We start from the raw sequence: 26,286 nt of genomic DNA, 5'->3' as shown, positions 1-26,286 counted from the left end.
ATCATATTTCTTTTTTTTTTATAGATCCAGAGGGATCCACAAGAGAGGAACCAAAGAGCCACATTTGGCTTCAGGTCCACAGGTTGCAGACTGGGTTAGGCGGTAATCAGGAAGAAAACCCCAACCCTGGCATTCTGTGCGCTGTAGGCAAAGGCTACAGTACGGTACTATATTTGTGCCACAATTACAAGCACCTAAGAGGAAATTTTGAGCACAAAAGCGTTTTGAGTCACTGAGTGCTCATCTACCGAATGCGGACATACGCACGCCAAACCAAAAGATTAAAAGAACAAAAGAACCGATAAGATTATACTGTGCAAACTAACCTGATAAAACAACTTGGGAAAGATACAAGGTGTAGAAGTCAGGAATTTCCAGTAGTCCCGGTCTTTGTTCTGGTGTTTTTCAGCCACCTCCGACTCTCAGCATCACACTGAAGTGAAGTCACAATCAGGCTTAAACAACAAGGCAATAATAAGCCGACTAGAGTTCAAATAGACCTAAGAAAGTTGGTCAACGGTAATGCAAACTTAAACATGTTACTTGGATGCTATTTTAATCTGTTTAGTAGCAAGTGTCCATCCAGTATATCAATCACTTCAGTCAGCTCCACAAAAACATGTTATGTTGTTAATCAACGATAATTTATGTTCCAATGTGTTAAGATACTTCACAACTGTTAAGGGAGTCACGGATGTTGTAGTGGTTCCCTCACATGACTTGTATGCAGACTGCGTGGGTGCAGTTGCTTGCCACTCAGTTCAGTTGTGAATTTGAATGTGAATGGTTGTCTGTCTCTTTATGTGCACTGTGATTGACTCGTGACCAGTCCAGGGTGCAGTCCACCCTTCCCTTGAGATCAGCTAGGATAAGCTGCAGCTCCCCGTGGTCTTGAAGAGGATAAGGGATATAGAAAATGAATTATTCAATCAACTTTAAGGAGAACCTAGGGACAAAAACCCGTTTAAGTAACTACCTCAAGTATTCAGAATCTTGTGTGTTTACTTGACAGGTAAACCAATAAAACAGACATCAAATTTGGCTGCTAAGAATAGTGTATCAACTCTAAAATATTTTACCACACCCTCCGACAATATTCATTGCATTTGATCTAAAATGAAATCCACAATTGAATGGCTTACAATCAGTGTTTATTTGAACAAGTATGAGAACATTAATAGTTAAAATTGGCAAAACTACAAAAAGGGACCAATAGGCAAACACATAATCAATTCATAACTTATTGGAATTAGGTGGTCTTAACTCAATTATATGTTGATTCTGAACAGACATTATTGCCTTGACTTAACTAAAAGTGTACTTAAGCTAGGACAACTTAAAAATCTCAGAACCATCCTTTAAAAGCTGAGTACAAGATTAATATGCCTGGACAGCAGGGCAAACACTTTTTATTATTGATAAATACAAAAACTGGAAATGTGACTTTTGTAATAAAGTGGAATCAATAAAAAGTGGAATGTAAAAAAAAGAGTGCTTTAAACAAAAGAGTAGAATGAGTAGAAGAATTATGGTTGATATGTTGATATAATATTTTTTTTAATGCAACAATCAGATCATATACAATCATTAGATATTGATCAAAAATTTTCAGGACAACTGGACTGTATGTGAGAATTTACAATTTGCAACATGTTATCTGACTGGAGCACAAAAGCTTTATAAGGGAAGACATACTCCAGAAGTAATGAAAGTGTCTGGCTAGATATTTAGCCAACTGATTTAAAACAGAATTTGTAGTTATGGTACCAAACAAAACAAAAAAATATATCCAGCAAACATTAAATTAATAAAAGGGGTGAATGAAAAAAGTCTGTTACTACTACCAGAGAATAATTAACATCTAACATTAACAATAAAAATGCAATCCTACTTCCTACTAGTTGCATTGGGCCGCTCGGCATCCTGGGAATTCCAGCATGAATGTTCTCTTTCGCTGGAGTGTTTTAACCGTGTTATGTGTGCACAAAAACTGGGATTTTGTGTGCACAAAAACTGGAATTTTGTGTGCAAGATTTCATAATTATGTTTTTATGTAAATTTAAACTTTCGTCCATTTTTCCCCTTGTGCTGACTGTCACTCACTCGCTTTCAATCCCTTACCGCTGAACTCACTGCCACCATACCCATATAGTGATATAGGTTCATCAACAATTTGAAGACACAACTCCTTTTGAGCTGCGTGCCCATAGATAGAACACAAGATGAAATCAAGACTCCGAGCCACATGCAGAGGGGCCACCATCTCGGAATGGTCCCACCCCTCCATTTCTTTTACACACTTCAAAACATCAAAACTTGCTGGTTCCCGTGTGTTAATAAATTGAGCCAGCACCATTTTTACAGTGTATAATTAAATGGAGTAGTACCACACAATGGAAATCAAGCTGATTCAACTTAATTAAGCTTCTAGAGTACAAAACACATCAAGGTAGGCAGTCAGTGTCATACATAATTTAGTGGCCTGACTGAAATGTTGAAAAAACATTTGTACTACAAAGAGATAGCTTGATTCTAGTAGTGTATACACTAGAATAGGTGCCTTATATTTGCTAATTTCAAAACTGAGTCACATGCAGGAAGAAACTAATGTGGAGCGTATAATCAGTAATTTGTCAGAATGTCCAGATTATTCACTTTGGGCCTGCCTACATGTTGACGCAATGTAATGTAATACAACTTAAATAAGATGAGGGAATATTACTTAATGCTGCAACAGTAAAAGGTCAAGGACAGAATGTATTACTTTAATGAGCTTGGGTCAAATCCATGGCCACTGCAAGCAGAACTGGGTCAGTGACAATTCATTGTGTTACTATTACACCACACACACACTTCTTTTTAAGAAGGGAGACCGGAGGGTGTGTTCCAACTTTAGAGGGATCACACTCCTCAGCTTCCCAGGTAAGGTCTATTCAGGGGGGCTGGAGAGGAGGGTCTGTCGGGAGGTCGAATCTCGGATCCAGGAGGAGCAGTGTGGTTTTCGTCCCGGCCGTGGAACAGTGGACCAGCTCTACACCCTCAGCAGGGTCCTCGAGGGTGCATGGGAATTCGCCCAACCAGTCCACATGTGCTTTGTGGACTTGGAGAAGGCGTTTGACCTCGGGGAGTTCTGTGGGGGGTGCTTCGGGAGTATGGGTTGCCGAGCCCCCTGATACGGGCTATTCGGTCCCTGTACGACCAATGTCAGAGTCTGGTCCGCATTGCCGGCAGTAAGTCAAATTTGTTTCCGGTGAGGGTTGGACTCCGCCAAGGTTGCCCTTTGTCACCGATTCTGTTCATAACTTTTATGGACAGAATTTCTAGGCGTAGCCGAGGCGTTGAGGGGGTCCGGTTTGGTGGCCTCAGCATTGCATCTCTGCTTTTTGCAGATGATGTGGTGCTGTTGGCTTCTTCAAGCCGTGACCTCCAGCTCTCACTGGAGCGGTTTGCAGCCGAGTGTGAAGCGGTTGGGATGAGGATCAGCACCTCTAAATCCGAGACCATGGTCCTCAGTCGGAAAAGGGTGGAGTGCCCTCTCCGGGTCGGGGAGGAGGTCCTGCCCCAAGTGGAGGAGTTGGAGGGTCTTGTTCACGAGTGAGGGTAGGTTAGAGCGGGAGATCGACAGGCGGATCGGTGCAGCGTCTGCAGTGATGCGGACGCTGTATCGGTCCGTTGTGGTGAAGAAGGAGCTGAGCCGAAAGGCAAAGCTCTCGATTTACCGGTCGATCTACGTTCCTACCCTCACCTATGGTCACGAGCTGTGGGTCGTGACCGAAAGAACAAGATCCCGGATACAAGCGGCCGAAATGAGTTTCCTCCGCAGGGTAGCCGGGCTCTCCCTTAGAGATAGGGTGAGAAGCTCGGCCATCCGAGAGGGACTCAGCGTCGAGTCGCTGCTCCTCCACGTTGAGAGGAACCAGTTGAGGTGGCTCGGGCATCTGGTTCGGATGCCTCCTGGACGCCTCCCTGGGGAGGTGTTCCGGGCATGTCCTACCGGCAGGAGGCCCCGGGGACGACCCAGGACACGCTGGAGAGACTATGTCTCTCGGCTGTCCTGGGAACGCCTTGGGGTCCCGTCGGATGAGCTGGCTGAAGTGGCTGGGGAGAGGGAAGTCTGGGCTTCCCTGCTAAAGCTGCTGCCCCCGCGACCCGACCCTGGATAAGCGGAAGAAGACGGACGGATGGACTATTACACCATGGATTCCATCTCTCCATGCGGCTGGAGGTGGGGTCGGTGCGGGTGACCTCGCCACTCCGCTATCCGGCCTCTCTCCGGCACCGATGCCTGGGTATGGGGGGTCGGGGTCGGGGGGGTATACGGGTGGCGGGTGTCTGGGGGTGGCTGGGTTATGTTTGGTAGTGGGGTGGATGGGGTGGGTGTGTGTGTGTGTGTGTGGGGGGGGTTACTGTGGGCCGGTGGGGTGCCTGGCGGGCCTGCCGTGCCCCGTCCTGCTGCGTTGGGGGCGCGGGCCGTGTTGGGTTGGGGGGCGCTCCTGGCTTCTGGGTTTGCTGCGGGGCCCGGGGGTTGTCCCTTGGCGCTGCCGTGGCCTGGTGGGCCCTGGGTGGTTGTGCTTGCTCTGTTCTGGCCGGGGTCGACGGCTCCCCTCTTTGGTGGAGGTTTTCATGCATGCCAGATCTACCACACCAGCATCTATCGAAATTCAAACACAATCTGCTTCTTCCTCTGGTCGTTGAACCGGTGGAGGCTGATGTCTGTGGATCTCATTCTGCTTCATCTATCCTTCCTTCCTTTCCTCAGTCTCTCCTTTGGTCTCTTGAGGTCTCCCTAATTTGTTAGAATTTAGATGTTTCTGAGGTTGGTGAAAGACTCTGGTTGGTAACCCGGTGGGTAGTAGGTAATGTGTGGTCGGTGCTGGATTTCACTTTCCTTTCTTTTATTTGAACCTTCCTCGGGTCTCCTGACAACCTCACGACTCTAGCTGGATTCTGAAGTATTCGGTTTAGGTGAACGATATGGGATTTTTAATAGTTTTTAGGTGAACTAATGAGTACACACTCTCACGCACGCACACATACACACGCACATGCACATACTCACACACATACAAAATAAAATAAATAAATTAATTAATAAAAAAAAGAGAGCAATGATGATGACATGTCAAATCGGTAAAATTATCAAATGAACAATACTGAGCTCTCAAAAAAAACAAAACAAAAAAAAACTATTACATCATGGGTTAAAGCATTTTTTTATTTATGTGACTGACTTTGTTAAAATGACTGCAGTCATATTTTGCAGTGCAGTGAAGCGCACATGGATTCTTTTAAATAATATTGTACATGACAAGTGTATATCTTGTCAAGACGGGAATATTTTCAAATACAAAATATAAAGGCAGAAAACAGTGCAATGGAGGCATTTAAATAAACAGTGGGTGTCAAGAACAATGGTGCGGTGATTAAAAGAAGTATTCAAATATTGTGCATTACAGGCATGAAAAAAAGGCATGTTCCCTTGGAAGAAAATGTGCAGTATTAAATGCATCAATTTGGTTTGAGTAATAATTAGGACTTTTGGATTAATCCAATTCCAAATTTGCTAATGAGCACAAAATAAAAAATTCACTACAATACAACTATTTGCAGGGGTCCGCTGTATTGTAGTTTTTTAGTATTTTAGTAGTTTTTGTATTTGCGTTTTTTTAGGATATACGGTAGTGTGTGCAAAGGGACGCTGGCGCGGAGAACGACATCCGGTTTTCAAAAGAAAATGTTACTGAAAGCAGTTTAAAAGATTCATCACCAATTCAAGTTTCATTGGGTATGCACTCTTGTAGGGTAAATAGGTTCCATGACCTGGTATTGAGCTAGAACGTTGATTGATATGTACAGTACTAAGTTCATTGAAAATGAGAGAAAGGTTGAAATGGAGAAAAAAGAGGTGTGCATCATCCAGCTGACATGCCACTATGATGACTGATTTGGGGTCAATAGGTCACATGACCTGGAAGCTATTGAGCTAAAAATGCTAATATTTACAAGGAAAAAAATTATTAAAAATAAGCGGAAACCTAATATTAAAAATTAAAAGGTGTGCCTCACCCAGCAGACATGCCACTATGATGCAGCACTGATTTGGGGTCAATAGGTCACATGACCTGGAAGCTATTGAGCTTTTATTTATTTTATTTTTTTACTTCTAATGAACAATTAAACTATGCCAAATGTATTACCAATTTCTCTTTTTACAGTCCATATTTTGTTTATATGTTCAAATAAAGCATCAATCAGTCAACCAATCAATCAATCATCAGGCAAATAACACGCTTTTGTTACGTTGATGTCATCTTATTAGCGTAATACAAGGGTTAAAGTTGTCCGTCTATCCATCGATCCATTCATCGTCTATACCAGTGGTCGCCAACCAATGCGCCGCAGTGGGCTGCACAGTTGAAAGAATATACACTTACTGTATTTCCGGTTTATTTATTATCCAAGGTCAAAAAATATTTTATTTTGAAAGGTTACCACATTCGCTCTGTTACAACTGTCTATGACGGACTTTTTAAGCATGACAAGATGCTAATTATCTCCGTCGCATAGTGTTGATACTAAATGGTGAATGGACTGCATTTATAGAGCGCTTTAACTACACTATATGGTGCTTTACAATTAAATCTCACATTCACACACACAAACACTCATACACCAGCGGTCGACTGCTGCCATGTACACTGGGAGCAAATAGGGGTTCAGTGTCTTGCTCAAGGACACTTCTACATGGTCACCAGGGGTGAGGATCGATCCACAACCCTATGGAGGGGAAACGACCACTCAACCACTGATCCACGCCACCCCATTAAATAAAGCTAGCAAAATGAATTAAAAAAAAACAACACACGTATTTGGAAAGTTTCTTTGCAATGGGGAAAAGCCCAAGTGATGAGACAACACGAGTCTATGACCAAAAATAAAGAGGAACGCACATTCACAGACAATAGCAGGAGTCCAACTTGAAATATGGATTCATGGCGACAGGTGATTCTCACGCACGAGGCCTGCTCTGCACACTGAATCGAGTAGATGAACGCAATGGTGCACCCACTTATTATTGTGGGAATGCTTCAGCTGTTATTGTGATTTTTATTCTCCACACTTTTTTGCCTTGAAACAACTCCCACATAATACTTAAGATTTACACCGTTCAAATTTCCACTTGCTTAGAAAATGCACGCCCTCCCAGTGTATATATCTGATTCCACATTACTTACAGTATTCACACAACTTAACATTAAATATAAACTTTTCCCCATTCATTTTCAATGGGACTGACGTTGAACTTGCCACTGTCCACGCCCACTTCCATACATACAACTGATCATCATTGCCATCGATCTGATACTGCTTGGTGGTGCATTGTCCAGTAACCAGGAGGTTGGAGGTTCAAATCCCACCTCCAACTGTACATTGCAAATATATCCATGGCCGTTATGCTAAGTGATATACATGTATACCAACTGACTATCATATCAAGTAATGGATTATAATTTCACTGAAATGATTAAAGGCTTTTTAGCTTTTAGCATCACATGATACTTTTCAAAATTAATACACCATTAGCCACAAACTTCCAAAAAGTTAAGTTAGCTCAGTGGTTAGAGCACTTGCCTGCCACCATGGAGAACCTCAGTTGAAACCCTGCTTGGACCACATTTAGTACATTTGATGGTTTGATACCAACTATCATATCAGGAAATTGTTAATGTTATTTCACTGAAATGATTAAATTCATGTTTTCTCTCAGCATCAGATGAGACTTTTCAAAATAAATACCCCCTTAGCCATGAATTTGAACAAGTCACGTCAGTTCAGTGCTTAGAGCAATTGCCTCCCACCAGGGAGAACAAGGGTTCAAACCCCACTTGGACAACATTTTAGTATATTCAATGGTTCGATACCAACTGACTATCATATCAGGAAATGGATTATAATTTCTCTGAAATGATTAAATGCCACCTTAGACAGATTGCAGTTCAAGTTTTTTGTGCAAGTGTGTAATTTTCACATAATTTATCTTTAAATTTACTTAATAAACACATGCATTCAAATCTTAGCAGTCAGCTAATAGCATTCAGCTTTTCAGCATTCCCACGCAATTTCTGCAGAACTTGCACTTCGTCGAGATACAATATTGGTATTGTTATTGTGCGACAAATATGATTGAGTGGACACTCAGTGAGATGACATTATTCCCTTTATTTGTGGATGGCTTGTGCAAGTTTCCATATGAGATTCAGAAAGGCAGACCTGACAGAAGGTTGAAAAAATCTGCATCCGTGCACGGAAGGATGCACACACACGCACGCATGCACACACACACACACACACACACACACACACACACACAAACACACACACACACACACGCGCGCGCACACACACACACACACACACACATAAACACGACAGGGGAGGCAGATGCATTTGCATGTTACACTGGTGCTTCTTCTGGTTATAGTGGAAGTGTTATATAAAGGAAAGTGTCCATCTCCCTCTATTGGGCACACATATGCATTTGCGCACACATGCACAAAACATGAACTTTTTATGCATGCTATGGTTCCATGAGCATAACTGTACTACACATATGTGCTCATGGTACAACTGATTTATGAGTAAGAACTTGAAGATGCACAATTTTGTTCTGTAACTTTGAATCGTGGCATGTGAGCATTACATTAGGAAGCACAGTACGAGTTGTAAGGGCATACACTGTATAATATTGCAGATTTACAGTATATGCAAGCAATTATGGAATGGCTAATGTAAGTAGGAAAAGTGAATGAGACAACCTGTAATGACGTGTTTTGTCTTCAGCATCATAACTCATTCACTCCCAGCAATTTTCACTGAAGCAACCCCCTTCACTCCTGGCTGTTTTACTGGATTTTGACTGATTTTGCAAGGCTAACAGAATATTGTGTTTTATTGCTATAAAACCTACCAAAAGAAAGATTAGAGTCTCTTCTTTCATCGGGAAAAAAAAAGTATATTTCCGTTTTGCAGCAATTAGCATTGGAATATAGCTAAGTTTCATCATGATTCACAAACCTGTTGAAAACACTGACAAAAATAGCTTTTTGTAACATGGCCCTGATTGATTTTTTATACTCTGTTGCCCTCGCTGCCCATTTTTGTAATAACTACCATTGTGTCAAGCATTCTCTTCAGTTTGCTCTAGCATAAAAAACATATACATACTTTTTGGGAGCATGGCAATATTTAAAATAGAACATATTTATATGTTTTTGGGAGCAAATGTGTTCAGGCATTCCGTATAAAACCACAAAATTATGTAGATGGATACCCTAGTGTTTCACCTGGAATGTCGATGGTCAGTTGCATGCGCTATACTGGCCCACAAGACCAAGAGCCATCATTTACTCTGTCCATCTAAAATTGGATAGAGATGGAAGGGTTTCTAAATGTTACCCTTGACCTCGTTGCTTCTGGACATTTGGCAGCAAGAAAAACATCAATAACAAACTGTTCTCCATCATCATCCCACACTACAGGGGGAGTCTGCTGCGCTCATCGACTCGTCTTACCTACTCAAAGTCAACAAGCAGAGAGTCTCAAGTCCAGCTTAGTGGCCGAGTGGTTAGAGTGTCTGCCCTGAGACTGGGAGGTCGTGGGTTCAATCCCTGACCGGGTCATACCAAAGACTATAAAAATGGGACCGATTGCTTGACACTCAGCATTAAGGGTTGGAATTGGGAGGTTAGATCACCACATGATTCCTGAGCGCGGCGCTGCTGCTGCTCACCGCTCCCTCAGGGGATGGGTCAAATGCGGAGAACAAATTTTGCCCCACTTAGATTGGTGTGACAATCAGTGGATCTTATCTTATCTTATCTTATCTTATCTTAAGTAGCAGTTATTCATGACAAGCAGTACCTAAAATACATAAAGGTAAATTATGTGAATGTCTCCTGACAAACTACATCGGGCAATTAAAGATTAATGCTGCTCTGAGCTCTGAATCATGAATGTGGACGTTCTGCTAATGTGTAGCACACGCACACACATGCATGGGATGCAAACTGACAAGTACAGTACATAAAATAACAGAACTTTCATCTTAAGGCATGCTCGCCACTGTACGGTTTTGGCCAAGATGCACAATCACGGGAATAATCGGAAACTACTTCATTCAGAATGTGACCCAAATCTTGCAACACTAGCAAAATTTGCCCACATTCATCTTCCTCCTTATTTTCTCTCCCAAGCACAACGCCACTATGACAAGCCCTAAATTTCAGTGCACCGTCGTCATGACAACAAACTGAGTTGGACGCACAGTGACGACGTATAGCGCTGTGTTTAGAGCTGATGTTAACTCCGCTGCAACCAAGATTCAATGTATGTTACAATGGACAGTGTAAATATTCAGTTAATAAATTACATGGTACAGCACATAAATAAAACCAAATATTCGGTGTGTGATTCCAATGTTTGAATGAGTGACTAATTAAGATTGTGAATTCCCCTTGTGACTGCCAAGGTAATTGTATTACTACAATATTGTCACCACAATGTGATGGGATGAACAGTCAGCATTTTATGGGGGGGGGGGGGGGGCTTGGTTGGGAGAGGGGTGTGGCTGGGTGGGGGGTTGTCCCTTGGCGCTGCCGTGGCCTGGGGGGCCCTGAGGTGTTGCGCTTGCTCTGTCCTGGCAGGGGTCCTCTTTGGTGGAGATTTTCATGCATACCAGATCCACCACACCAGCATCTATCGAAACTCAAACACAATCTGCTTCTTCCTCTGGTCATTGAATCGGTGGAGGCTCGTGTCTGTGGATCTCACTCTGCTTCATCTGTCCGTCCTTCCTTTCCTCAGTCTCTCCTTTGGTCTCTTGAGGTCTCCCTAATTTGTTGTTTGTAGTAGGTAATGTCTGGTCGGTGCTGGATTTCACTTTCCTTTCTTTTCTTTGATCCTTCCGGGTCGGGTCTCCTGACAACCTCACGACTCTAGCTGGATTCTGAAGTATTCGGTTTAGGTGAACCGTATGGGATTTTTAATAGGTTTTAGGTGAACTAATGAATACACACTCACACGCACAAGCACATACACATACTCACCCACATACAAAATAAAAATTGATAAAAAAATTAATAAAAAATAGAGAGCAATGATGATGACATGTTAAATCGGTAAAATTACCGAATGAACAATACTGAGCCCCCCCCCGCCAAAAACAAAACAAACTGCTACTATTTCAAAACTAAAATGCATGAGATGTTCTAACTATTTGCACAAACAAATACATTACAGCAGTTTTACTAAATCGACATGAATCAGAGTTTGAAAATGATGAAAATAATTCATTATTGGAATAGTTAATACAATTGATTTTTTTTTTTTTTTGCAAGCAACACACCGCTATACAGTTAAACACACCAAAGGAGCAAATTAATCAACATGGTCTGACATTAAACATTGTTGAGTGTTTTGCGGGGCCACAGCGAGCCAAGTTGTGTTGGCCCTGACAGAAGGCAGCTTTATTTATTTAGATCCGGTACTGGTCCATATATTCATGATACAGTGGAGATCAAAACTTTGGGCACCCCAGGTAAAAATATGTATTATTGTACATAAACAAGCCAAGACGGAAGAATCTCCAGAAGGCATCAAATTACAGATGAGACATTCTTTTAAGATGTGCAAAATAAAAAATAAAAAATAAGTTACATTTCATTTCCATCATTTACACTATCAAAGTAACAGAAAACTGAAAAATGGTGTGAGGTTTTAGCATGCACCGCCCCCTTTGGAAGGCTGATACTTGATAATGTTATGGATCATTCATAATTAAGGCTAGGGAAAACAGGCGACCAAGTTGGTTGGGTCAACCACATGCGTCAAAGCTATTTTAATAATTTTCAAAAACATATTTGCGGCACCTGTAAGTTGCCGGAACCAATATTTATACTTATTGCTGACAGACTTCAACCGGCATTCACCAAAAGGCTTCTAAGATGCTTCCTAGGGTTTGTTTGTGGTCTCTTTAGACTGAAAAGAGAGAGAATTAGCATCGCTACATGTCTGATGCTTGTAACAAAACAATCCACGTCAAAATTGCTAAAGAAATATAAGAGTTCTAATGAATTTATTGAAGCAAAACACATGTAAGATGGTGGCCCTACCTCCGTCAGCAATGAGACAAGGTGGTATCTACTATCTATGTTAGACATAGATAGCAAGACTCCAAGTTTTTTTTATTTCCACTCTTCCAAATAGCGTGCATGCAAAGCCATCCAGCGTTTGCTGTACGGAATATTACTATGGTTTTACATCACAAAAACCGTGCAATAACCGAGCCAAATTGACCCAGTTGGTCACAATGCACTAAACAACAGACGCAAGGGAGTTTGCAAACGCGGACGGTGGCGGACCTTAGAAACGAACTCACTTCGCAATACCATTAGCTAGATTAGCATTAATTGATGGAATTATCGTTAGGAGACTAGATTTTTAGAAAAGTCGTTAGTGACAGCACTATTTACAATCATTGACTAGAAAGATCAAGTGATGCCAATCTCATATTCAGCATTTATATTTCCTAAATTGACCTTGTGAATATCAGCAAACTATTTTTCTTGTCTAGAATTTTCAGTGAGGCAATTTCAAACATAAATACCAATTTCTGTTCAAACTTATTTCTAAATGGGTGGCATGGTCCTTTAGCAACGCACTGTTGATTAAAAAAAATAAAAAAGTTGAGCTCTACTGTAATGTAATTTTGAGAACACTAATTGTGCGGATCTCAAAAGTCATACTGTAAAATTCTGTGTATAATACACACCCATATATAATACGCTCCCCAGAAATCACCCTTAAAAAGCTTATTTTTTCTCTCTCTCTGTTCCCCTGATTTGCTGGCATGCTTTATTACACTGGCCAACAATGTATTTTTTTTTTCAAGCGCCAAGGACATTTTAATGATTCTAGTAATTCTGGGCTGCTGAGCCTGAAACTGAAATCAATTTCTTTGAATTGGCTCTAGTTTTAGTGGGATTGATATTTTTGACAATTATTAGATAATTCAGTTGGGGATCAAAAAGGCTTATTGTTTATCCTCTAATTAAAGTGAAAAAAGCTCGTTTAATGCTAATATTACCTAATTTTCTGAATTGCAGTCATGTTTTGGTTCTGTGGGGTTGGTTTTTGTTTGGTTTTGGGTGTTCTTGTTGTTTTTTGTCTGTGTGATCTGTGTTTTGTTATGTTGTTCCTGTGTCCTTCCCTTGTCTTGTCAAGCTTTATGTGGTCCACCTGTGTTTGCCTGCCCTTCCTCGTGTGTCAACCAATCAGTGCCTTCAGCCACTTGTGTCTTGCCCAGGTGTGTCTCGTCATGTCAATTAGTGTTGGTGTATTAAGGCCCTGTTCACAGGGAAGCAATGCTGGTTTCGTTCCTCACAAAAAATATCGTACACACAGAAAAGTTTCAAGACATGCGTGTGTCCAAAAGAAGATGCTGAGGTAGTGATGGCAAAATGAAGCCCCATAAAGCAGCAAAGCCCTGCATGCAATACTTCACACACACGTCGGGGCTTCAAGATGATTCATTTCCTGGAATACGCCATCATGTGGACAGAAAAATGGATAACATGCTTGGTGCATGCAATAAAATGGTGGTAAATCATGCTCTGAATACAAAAATATATATATTTGAAGAGCGTTTTAACATGAATTGTTCTGTGTTACTTTGTCTATGTTTGTGCTTAAGCAACAAGTGAAAATGTGAAATAAGGAGGTAAAATAAAGTGCTTATTCATTTTTATTTAAAAACAATATTTTTTCCAAAGTTTTTGGACTCAGGCGGTTTCTTTTTTTGCAGAGAATTTCACCTGCTTTTGAAAAAACTCTTTCACATGGTACTGATGAAGCGTTTCTTTGTCGCTTTTATTTCGAACTACACTCAAACCTAGCGAATCATTTCCTGAATCAGTCACGTGGTACATCCGCTTCGCAGGGCTTCAAACGTCACCACGTACGTCATCAACACGCGGATCGACCCGCCGTTCATGAACCACTCATCTACATTAGTCGGCACACGCTTCAGGGATTCAACCCGAGAAGCACATCACTATGCTGAGGACGTTTAGCGGCTGTAATGTATATGCCAAGACTGGAGTAGCGCTGTAGCGCAGCCACAGGGAGTTAACAGAAAGTGCAGAAGAAGAATCAGTGAAGACGACAAACCACTGATCTGAACATATTACTGGATAGCCAATAGGCCAAGACTTTTGAAGCCGCGAGGCCGGCAAATTACTCCCCAAAAACGTTTCTTGGCATACGATCCTATACACTTACAGAATCAAAACTGGAGAATATTTGAGACAGTACTTAGTAGAAACAGCATGATTTATGATGTTTTAAATTTGTTCAGCTGCACTTCTTAAAACAAGCTGTCAAGTAGGATCAGGTAGGTAAAAATGGTAGCTTAACTAACCACTGAAATGGACCAATGAAATCAGAGGTTTAGCAAAGAAATTGTGCATCACTGCCTGAAACAGAGACAAAACCACGTCACTTTAGTCTTACCAAAGTGAACTCATACAGGTCAGTCATGCTGTGAGAAAGAGAAATCTCAGGGGACCTCGGGAAGTGGGTAGTGATAGAACATAAGAAAAGTAAAACTTTAAAGTTTTATTTCATCCCAAAAGTTTTCTTTACAATAACGTGTTCTATGCAGCCCCACTAGTCAAAATACGGTTTTCTAAATGATATAGTCATTGTGTTTTGGGAATCTGAACTAAGCAGCAAAATCCACCTGTTTTATCCATCTCAGGAGGAGTCCATTTTGCCACTTGCTGTCGACTGGAAATGGCATCACAGTTGCTCATGGCTCAATCGACCAATCACGGCTCAGCATACGAGTGTCTCAAACTCAGAAAACTGGCGCGGTGCCCAGAGGCGTAGCTTGCCATTAGGCAAACCAGGCAATTGCTTGGGACCACTTAGTCAGAGGGGCCCCCAGAGGAACAACATATTTTACACAAACCGCATATCTTATTCTTTCACATTAGGAGTGCCAAGGTGCAAGCTGTAAATTGGGCATAAGTAAGAGTTGTTTATGACTGTCTGTGTTAGGAGAGACTTTTGGCTTTAATTTCAATCGAGCACAGAGTGAGATCACTGAATTGTTAACATATAGCCTAATAACTGCTTTTGCACAAGCCAAATCAAGGAAGCACCACTTTTGAAAATATGTTGAATCGATGTTGAATCAACCTTAAATCAACCAAGTTTTGACTTTTGCACAGTTTAATAACTTTAATATTGAATATACAGTGCAGGTCTTATGTTTGGACACACTTTCTTATTCAATGCATTTGCTTTATTCTCATGGCTGGTTACTTTGTAGATTCTCACCAGTGTTTCCCACAGATTTGAAATCTACTTGGGTGGGTGGCCTCCGGTGGTTGGGATGGGAGGCGAGTTGGACGGGAGGTGGGTCTCAGTCCTGTTACTACGTACGTCTCTTCTAGCCTCACGAGCCACGAGTGATGGCGAACTAACTTTGCATGCGGTATATCCTGTTGCTGTTTCTTTTTAAATATATTTGTAATACATTTTCTTGAAAACTTTTTGGGTGGTGGCCCACCCAAGTATTAACATGGTGTGGGAAACACTGCTCACCGAAGGCATCAAAACTATGTATGAACTGATGTGGAGTTATGTACTGTGGCAGATACCCTTACCACCATCTAATGTCAGTATTGTTTGAATTTGCTTTAGCTTAATTACTAAATTATTTAATATTTTCAGTTAATATTGAGTCCATACTTTTATTTGTACACATATTTTCTAAGGGGTGCACACTGTAGTTAATATTTGTCTGAATATTTCCTGCATATGTTCTTGTTTGAGGGAAGTAACCAGGCTGGAAGGTGGGAGGAGTGAACATCTGGCACCTGCCATTGTTCAAGACTGGAGGGGGGAATGTATTTATTTAATGATTTGTTTGGAGTACTTATTTTTGTTAATTTGGTTTAAATGCACTTTAGTTTTCACTCGTTAGTGTTGATATATATTTTTGTTCATTTGTCCTATAGAAATAAGTTGGTCATTTTGTTTGATTTATAGTCCCTCTTGTGTTCATTTAGGTAGTTCCATCCCTATTTAAGCTACCTGAGTTGTTTGTCTAGAGGTCAGTCGAGTTTGAGTTGTGTAATGTTAAGTCCTCTTTTAAATTAGGCCCAAAATGTTAGCTGTTAGTTGATGTTGGAATTTTTTGTTAAATCTTTTTGCTCTGATTTGATTAAATGGAATATTATTATTTAGTTTTTTAAGTGGCTGTGTCCTTGTCCATGTTTGGTCCACTACAGTACTTAGCAAAAAAGGTGAAATAACTGAAAACATGTTTTATATTATAGATTCTTCAAAATAGCCATCCTTTGCTCTGGTTACTTTTTTGCATACTCTGGGCATTCAACACCTTAAAAACTGTTGGAAAACCCTTCCAGATGACTACCTTTTGAAGCTCATTGAGAGAATGCCAAGAGTGTGCAAAAAAGTAATCAGAGAAAATGGTGGCTATTTATTTATGTATTTATTTTATTATGTCCACCTTTTTTGTTATGTCCATAACTCCACATGTGTCCGATAGTTGTCATCAAAGTTTTGATGACTTCAGTGAGAATCTTCAATGTACATGGTGATGAAAATAAAGCATAGTATTGAATGAGAAGGTATGTCCAAACTTTTGGCTTGTGCTGTATTCTATTTTTGGTTCCAAATTTTGTTTGTTTAAAAAAATGGAAGCCCCTTTACTATTATATTACTGTTTTTATTTTGTTTCAACACGTTATTTGAATGAAGTACAATTCATGTTGATTCTTTAAGATGCAGATGTGCAATTTAAAAATTTAAAAACATGCATCTGACAAATGGTTGTCTGTCGTGCCCCGTGCCAACCCCCACCCATACCCCATCTACCAGGGCTCCCAATCCCTTTTTGCTTGGGGCCCCTGGGCACCCTTGTTACGCCACTGCTGGTGCCGTTGATCCCTATACGCAGAGTACGCACAGTGCGTAGGGCATTATCGTCCGTGGGGTCCCAATCTGCGCAAGGGGACGCATTGCGACATCATCAAGATAATGCACTTGACATGTTGTTCAAATGTACCGTCATTGGCCTCCTTGACCAACCAATGTCTCACTCTAAGGTTTGGTCAAAAGTCGACAGCCCTGCCCATGTCATCAACAGAGTCTGAAATTAAGGCGCATTTTACCAAAAAGTATATATGTGGCTGATGCCTGATTCCATTTCTGACATAGGGAAAGTCGTGTCTGGAAGCTAGCATTAGCACACACAGGTTATGATGTGTTTGAAATAACGTTGCAGCAGCGATGTCATGTTTGGTTACGCTAAAATATTGTTGCGTCTACTATGGATTACGGAGGCATTAGTCAGTGAGCTCCCTTTTATTAACACCCAAAACACAGCTAGTGTATGGCTGTCTGATGCTGAAACAGGAACAGCACACACACACAGTCTCTCTCTCTCTGTCTTTCTCTCTGTCTCTCTCTCTCTCTATCTCACACACACCCAACTGAATACTGCAATCAAGAATTTGGAAACAGGGGCATTCAAAGTAACAGAACTTGGCATGTTTTCCACAACTCCTCAATAGCAGCACATGACAATGAAACACACGTAAACCAGTCTGTCTCAGCTGTCTTTGGGCAGACGGCAGCAATTCAATTTCCTATCCAATTTAAATAGATAAATCAACAAATTAAACATTAAGCAAAAATGTGTCGATTTCATTGTATTTCTTTATGAAATTTAGACTGGCCCAGTTGAGCGAGCGTCTCTAAGCTTGGTAGTGGTCCGGCATATAGTGCTATACTGGCCCGGGCCATTGGGCTGCCGTTATTGTCGGATCCTTAAATGGATCAAGTTTTTGAAATTTTTATCCTGAAGAGTAGGACAAGATGCCGAAACAATGTTCTTTCATATGGGTGCGTGTCAATGATGAGGATCTTTCAGTTGTAGCTGAATTTAGGTTTCTTCCACTTCCATGCATTCAAATGCAGACCAAATACACAGCCAAAACCAATCTCCTTGTACAAATAGAAGTACCATGATTGTGATCAGTCCCTGCAGACCTATTTTGTTCATGCTAATTAAAGCATATGAGCTGTAACACTAACAATTGATGGCTTACTAGCTAGAGGCTGGGCAGCTGTGAACATTATACACTTATCAAAGCCCATGAATACAGTTTTGAACATGTTGATGCAACGTGGCAACTGCATTCGTGACTTAAGAAGGAAGGATATGCATAAGACATGTAAAGAGGTCAGTGGAAAAAATATGAGATACAACAAAGGAGTCGGGTGTAGAAAATGGGAAGAGCAAGAGCTGCACACACGTAAACACAGATGCTCCATTTAGCAGAATCACAAAAATAAACCCATTTCCATTGCAGGGATGCTTAAAAGGGACATGATATGGAGTCATAAAAAAAAGCTTAAAATAGGTTTTCACTGTCCTCTGATTGGGTATTCTTAGAATGCTATCAATTGTATGTGAGGTACATGCTGTAATACTTGCTGGTGACACTCAATTGCGGGGACTAAAGAGACAATTCACATTCACACTTACAATGCTGGATAACTTCAGAGTATTCAATTAACCCGCCAAGCATAGAAAGAACATGTAAACTTCACACAGGAAGGCCTGAGCCTAGGTCCAGATCCAAAACCTCCCAAGTTCCCAACTATGAAGCAGACGTGCTAACCACTCCTCCAACATGCTGCTCAGGGTGACATCATTTTTGTTACTGCTTCGGGTTGTTGTTGTTTCTCACTCATCTTCAGCTTTCTGCCAACTCCCAAAGGTTTTGTCCATCCATCCATCTTGTGTATTGTTTCTCATTATCAGGATAATGATAACGTCTCGGGTATGCTGGACTGGTCACCAGCCAATTGCAAACCAAAGGTTTTATGACACATTTTGAATATTTTTGGAGGAACTGCTGCCTAAAAAGGCAGTTATTATATCATTGGATGCAGAAAAAGCTTTCGACAAAGTTAACTGGTCCTTCCTCTTTGCTGTTTTAAATAAATTTGGCTTTGGGAAATCATTTATCCACTGGGTATCAGTATTATATGATTCTCCAAAAGCTACAGTTACTACTAATGGGATTATATCTCAGAGCTTTACTTTACAGAGAGGCACAAGACAGAGATGCCCACTATCCCCTTTATTATTTGCAATATTTATTGAGCCACTTGCATTAGCCATACGCCAGGAAAGAAGGATTCAAAGAATTCACTCTGGGGTAACAGAACATAAAATTAATCTATATGCCGATGACATCTTACTTTATTTAGAAAAGCCGGCTACTTCGCTAGGGGAAGTATTTAACTTAATAACTAAATTCTCACAGTTATCAGATTATTCTATTAACTGGACAAAATCAACACTTCTACCTATTACAGAAAATTCATGGAACCCTGCAAGCCAGGACCCACACTACTCATTTCCTATAGGTAATTTAAAATACTTAGGCATAAAAATCTCACCTAAATTAACTGATTTAATTCATTTAAACTTTTCTCCACTTCTGGATAACATTTATAGTGACTTGGAGCGCTGGAATAATCTTCCTATTTCTCTAATAGGACGAATAGCCACCATTAAAATGAAAGTTTTACCTAAAATAAACTATTTTTTCTCAATGATTCCATTTAAACCTACGGCTAAATGGTTCCAGTTGTTGGACTCAGCCGTAACAAAATTTTACTGGAATAAAAAAAAAGCAAAGATTAGTCTATCTACTCTTCAGAAAAGCAAATCCAAAGGTGGTCTAGAGGCACCAAATTTTATGTACTACTATATAGCTAACCAGCTACAATATATCGTTCTATGAGCACAACCCAACAGAGACACTAACTGTTGGTTGGAACTAGAACAGAAGGATTGTAATAACCTCAAGACTTCGAGATTTACTCTTTATTACAACATCGATTAAGCGTCATAATTGTTTTAAAAACCCAATGATTTCCGCCACCGTGACTGCCTGGTGGAAGGCACTAGAATTGATAAAAGCCCAAGTGGAGCCCTGTGGACTTTCTCCCCTATGGCATAACCACGACTTTCAACTTAACAACCAACCGTTTCATTTAGCTGTGTGGGAGCAGAAAGGAATTACACATCTCCACCATCTCTTCTCAGATAATATGTTTATATCATATACATCCTTGCTCCAAAAATACAATATAAAAAACTGAATTTTTTTACATTATCTACAAGTTAAAAATATGATAAAGAAAAAAATTCCAACACTTCGGGGTACGCTCCAACCGCCTGTTTTAGCTAAAGATATTAACAAGCTTTCTCCGACAACAACAAAAAAACTTTCAAAAATATATAAGTTACTTTCATATACTGATAAAATGTCTTTACCCATCTCGAAATGGGAGACAGACTTGTCTATAGCACCGGAACCTGACTTTTGGATTCAAGTTTGTGAAAACGCATTTAAAATGACAAAACACACAAATTTACAACTTATCCAATATAAAATTATTCACAGAACATACATTACTCAATATATGATGAAGAAAATGGGACTCTCAGACTCCGACATTTGTCTCCAATGCTTACAAAACACTACAGACACTTATGTTCATGCTTTATGGTTATGTACTCCGGTTATGTATTTCTGGACTAAAGTCTTAGAAAAACTTTCCGCTATTTTGGACTGTAGGATACCTTTATCTCCAAACTTGTGTTTGCTAGGTGACCTAACAACAACTGACTTACCACATAAACAATTTCAATCTACACTTGTAGCCCTTACTATCGCTAAAAAAACAATTCTTGTTAACTGGAAAAATAAACAAACTCTGAATATCGACCAATGGTCTAACCTCCTCATAAATCACATTTTAATGGAAAAAATATCTGCCTCAAATAAAAACCAAATATCAAAATTTATAGAAACATGGTCTACGTATATAGAATTTTTTAACCTAATTCTGGTTACTTAATTCTGCCTGTTAGCGAGAGCCACCACATCGTGATAACTTACATTGATGTTTCTGCATTTGGCAATTTATTATTATATTATATTATTAGTATGGGATTTTTTTTAATAGGTTTTAGGTGAAATGATGAATACACACACGCTCGCACATACTCACCCACATACAATTATTTTTTTTTAAAAATTAAAAAAAATATATATATATATATTAAAAAAAAATTGTAATAAAAAATAAAAAAGGAGAGCAATCATGACATGTCAAATTGAATGAACAATACCGAGCTCTCGTTAGAAAAAAAAAAAAAAAAAAAGACTTTTTTTGTACATCGTTGGCTGTTACATATGCCTAAAAATTTTCGTGCCTAACACCTAATTCCGGTTACTTAATTCTGTCTGTTAGCAAGAGCCACTACATCGTGATAACTTACATTGATGTTTCTGCATTTGGCAATTTATTATTATATTATATTATTAGTATGGGATTTTTTTTAATGGGCTTTAGGTGAACTGATGAATACACACACGCTCGCACGCACGCACGCACGCACACACACACGCACATACACATACTCACCCACATACAAAAAAAAATAATATATATATATATATATATATATATATGTGTGTATATGTATATATATATATGTATATGTATTTAAAAAAAAAAATTTTAATTGATTTGTTTGTTTGTTTTTTTTAAAAAAAAAGGAGAGCAATGATGATGTCAAATCGAATGAACAATACTGAGCTCTCCTGAAAAAAAAAAAAAAAAAGAATGCTATCAATTGTATGTGAGGTACATGCTGTAATACTTGCTGGTGACACTCAATTGCGGGGACTAAAGAGACAATTCACATTCACACTTACAATGCTGGATAACTTCAGAGTATTCAATTAACCCGCCAAGCATAGAAAGAACATGTAAACTTCACACAGGAAGGCCTGAGCCTTTCTCACTCATCTTCAGCTATCTGCCAACTCCCAAAGGTTTTGTCCATCCATCCATCTTGTGTATTGCTTCTCATTATCAGGATAATGATAACGTCTCGGGTATGCTGGACTGGTCACCAGCCAATTGCAAACCAAAGGTTTTATGACACATTTTGAATATTTTTGGAGGAACTGCTGACTCCCTCCACTGTGACTATAACCCCCATTACAGCTGAAGAGAAACATCCCCAAATATTCATGCATGATGTTATAGTTTGTAATAACCATGTCAATGTTGTACACCTACACAAAAAGCAGCTGATATATTGTTAACTTGTTCTAAACACATTAAGCACCTTTCTCGTGGTCTGACGATTTGCTGTTTTTTCAATCGTTGTTGATACAATCATTTGACAGCTTGTCAAAGTCACTTGTTATCGCTGTACCACTTATTGGCTGTGATGTCACTCAGTGTGTTCAAATCAGTCACGATTGTCCCAATGCAAGCTATAGTACAACTGGTTCAGCAGCGCTACAACTACATTGGCACTGGAGATGAAGGTTTAGACAACAGGTGAGTATTATAGTTATTTATTAGGACAAACAGGCTAGAGTAAACTTGGTGATCTACATTAAAATTAGGTTTGGTGTACATATCTAAAGGTGTAGCTACTGTATTGCTGTACATTGTTCAAAAAGGAAACAATAAAGCCGCATCAGAAATAAAAAACTGAAGGCATCAACTGTATTATTTTCCCTATGTATGTCGTAATTGTTGTTTTAAGGTCAGTCAACACAGTATTATTAGCAACAGATTATCCATAAATCCAAAGATTTCATATACTGTAGCACCTTTCCTCATTAGGGTCAGCAATGATCTGTAGCCTATCCCATCTGATTTAAACATCTTCAACTGTCAACCACTCACTCTAACATCGATAACAAGATCAGCTCATGTTTATTGTTTTATTTTTATTGAATGGATCGGATAGTAGTAGTAGCTGGTGACACAGTGGCACATTTACGACGACTCCGCTCGACCAATGATTAACAGCAGTTTATATCACTCAAATTGGCACTTTAATCCAGGCAGATTATGTATTTGCACTAGTACCTAGTATTACTCATTATTCAATTGTCCTTAAAAGATGCTCTGTGTATATTTCCAGGCATGACAAAAAAATCACAGCATTTTCTCTGACTACAAATAATGATAACAAACTATCACAAAGGCGCCTCACCAAAAAGTTCACAATTTGAAAGACCAGATCAGTTTTCACAAATGCTGTCAGCAAAAAAGAAAATAACTAACTTGAATAATGTTGAATCTGTTAGGATAAATATAATCTGTCACTGAACATTTAACTGAAAAAATACAGAAAAACTAACCAAATAAATCTCTGCAGCACTGTATGACCATCAATCCAAAGCAACCTTTCTTTTCCCCAGGAAGATTACAATAATATTGGTGGTATTAAAATAAAAAGTCTTATGGACATTAACAAAAGTATCTTTCATCCTGGGTACACGTACAAACAGACAAACAAACAACTTTCATCTTCAATCGTTATATTAGTTAGGACAACATTGTGAGCAATTTGGTGACGGTAAACTAAGCAAATGAGAGACCAAAACAAACATCACACATATTTGCAGGCTGCTCACAGGAAACTCTCCTTTTGTTGTCACCAACCTGCAAATCTATTTAAAAGCAGAGTATGACATTCCCATCTTATTTTAATTGCCATTAAATGAATCCTCTGAATCCTGAGCAACGGGAATGTGGCAAATGTCTGGTAATTGTGTTGTATTCCATTTGTGGGGTTATACAGTATCGTTAATTTCCATGTACAGCTAGCATATCGCTGGCGCTGGGCCAAAAAGTCAAAATTTGCCAAATTTTAATATTTTTTCAAAAATCTGTAGTATTGGTCTGGGTGTCAATTTTACTAATTATTGACCAATCTAAAGTGTTGAAAATGACTTGTGCTATTTGATGATGCAATGTTACTTGTTGAAAAAAAACTTGTTTTTTGGAGTCTCCTGAAAAGTAAAAATTTGGGAGGTACAAGGTTTTGGCCCGACGCCAGCAATATGCACAACAGCATCAGTGGCGCAAAATAAAGTTGACAAGGCTTAAAACTAACAAATTCTACAAGTATTGATGAGTTCCTGTCTCAAGCAAAAATGGCAAAACTGAGCAAAGGACACGGACTTAAGATCTTGACTAACCATCAACAATAACCATAAAGATATTACAAACATTTTAATCATTTAAGTACAAGATATATGCATTATTTGGTTGAACACAAACATCTCACCACCAATCCCACCTGACTGTTTAAATCCAAATTTTCCAAACACTGCAAACAGAGAAAAAACGAGAGAGCATCTCTTACCTCAATGAGGAAGTCCCCCGTCCGGAGCCCCGCCTGCCATGCCACGCCCCCCTCATCCACTGACTCTAGATACTGCAGAGCAGGGAAGGCCGGGGTGGGAGTAAATTCCTCAATGGGCGTATCCGCTTTGCAGTGACAGGGACAAAGAGGGAGAAGAAGACAATATGAACACTTGCACAATCATCTGATAATTTGGGTTGTTTTGCCACATATAGGAGTCAGCTCTTTTTTGTCTTAACCGTAACAATAGACATACACTCAACAGATGAATCACAAATAACCCAATATGGGGCAAAAAGGGACTAGCCCAACTTTTTGAGTTATTCAATAACTCAAGAAGTTGAGTTAAGTGCACAAAATAACCCAATTTTGGGGAGCTTGCTTTTATTTTTGTCCAAAGTAACCCCATTTTATTGTGTGTAGTTGTGTACAAAACAGTTGGTGCTTGGAGCTCATTAGATTGTGAAATTGGGCAATATTGTGGTCAAAAGCATAACTTACTACATTCTGTATTGTGCACTAAACACAACAAAAGGTTGTGTTTTTTAACAATTCCCTTTGAGTTGTTATTAATTGGGTTTTAGCCAAGTTTGTGTTTCTTCCTTTTCCCACACATGGTTTCATCTGTTGCTTGGCTCCCGGGGAGGTTACAGAATATTGTGGGCGGAATGGCGACATGTGACACTACCTATAAGTCATCCTACTGGAAGACAGACAGCCCACAAGCATGTTCGACTGTTGCGTGATGGAGATGAGTATCTTTGGGTGTCCGGCTTTGAGGGTGACAGTGAGATATGGACAAAGCGGTAATAAAAAAAAAAGAGGATGGCAGACGGGCAGGGAGCAAAGAACAGCAGAATATCAGGGAGCAAAAGAGGATGTAAGCCTATGTGACAGTTCGAGCATGAGTGTATGTTTGTATGTTTGCGTACGTGTGTTCACCCCCTTGCAGGATAAGCTTGGCTGGGTCAGTTCCCCAGGGTGATGGCAGTGTGTGTCAGAATGACTAAATCATTCCTCTTGTTTTTCAAGCCAAATCTCACTTTCCTCTCAGTCTCTCTACCTCCCCCTTTCTTTGAGTTTCTCAAAGATGCATGAAACACTAAAATGCATCTCTTGACGTAGCCGCAGCATTCAATCGCTCCAAACAGTAGTTGAAATACAACATGGATTATGACATGGTGAGAATTGTCATAGAAACCGATGCAGCAGTACAAACTGTCTATTTTTAGAGTCAATCTCAAGGCTTGCTGAAATATCAAACAGCTTGGTGAGGCCATCACATCACAGGCAATTCATGTTGTGTTCAGAAAGCTGATGGCGTCTGCAAGGTGCACCGAACCACAATTGGAAAGATGAATTTGTGAAAATTAGGGGAGCTTCCTCAATTGCACCAAAAAGTAATCACAAATAAAGTTGTTTTCAAACCCAAAATGGTGACTTAACATGACGAACCAACCATTCTATATTGGATGAGTCAAACAACTACTACAAAATATTGCACATCTCAAAAAGTAGGCTAGGCATTGTCATCCATCATGAGTGGAACTCTTGACTGTTTTCAACAGTGACTGACTTCAAGGGAATGCTGAGAATAACGCTTTAAATTCATTCCGAGAAGTGTGCGAATTACCTTTTGCCCCTCGTAGGACGAAGCCGAATCCTTCATTCTCCTTCTTCTGGAGTACCACCGTCTTCTCGTCCACCACGCAGTCACTGTGGAGAAGATGCCGAGCAGAGCGGCCGTTAGCACATCCCATCATTCGCAGCATGGCCACGGACCCCCTGGCCGAGTGGAGGTTCATGCTGGAGGAGAGTGAGTCCGGCCAGGGCAGGGCGACCCCGACCCCACCCCACGCCAGCGGGCGCTGTGAATATCACACGGTATGACAGTGGCCCCGGCAGCCCGGCGATAGCATCTCCAGGAA

General features: G+C 40.1%; 1 protein-coding gene across 6 annotated transcripts in view; it reads right to left on the bottom strand.

The window, feature by feature from the left end:
- Positions 1-26,286, bottom strand: part of LOC144050774 (SH3 and multiple ankyrin repeat domains protein 2-like) — a 280,805-nt gene that overhangs the window by 57,012 nt on the left and 197,507 nt on the right. For all 6 annotated transcript variants that reach the window (XM_077564353.1, XM_077564354.1, XM_077564355.1 and 3 more), the window contains 2 exons: positions 25,992-26,074; positions 24,359-24,483 (listed from right to left, as the gene is read on the bottom strand). In XM_077564353.1, the coding sequence (XP_077420479.1) occupies positions 24,359-24,483; positions 25,992-26,074 (208 nt within the window). The remainder of the gene's footprint in view (positions 1-24,358; positions 24,484-25,991; positions 26,075-26,286) is intronic.

This window comes from Vanacampus margaritifer, chromosome 4, assembly GCF_051991255.1.
Source record: "Vanacampus margaritifer isolate UIUO_Vmar chromosome 4, RoL_Vmar_1.0, whole genome shotgun sequence".
In the NCBI taxonomy this organism is placed as follows: domain Eukaryota; kingdom Metazoa; phylum Chordata; class Actinopteri; order Syngnathiformes; family Syngnathidae; genus Vanacampus; species Vanacampus margaritifer.
This window is presented reverse-complemented; position numbering and strand designations above follow the sequence as displayed.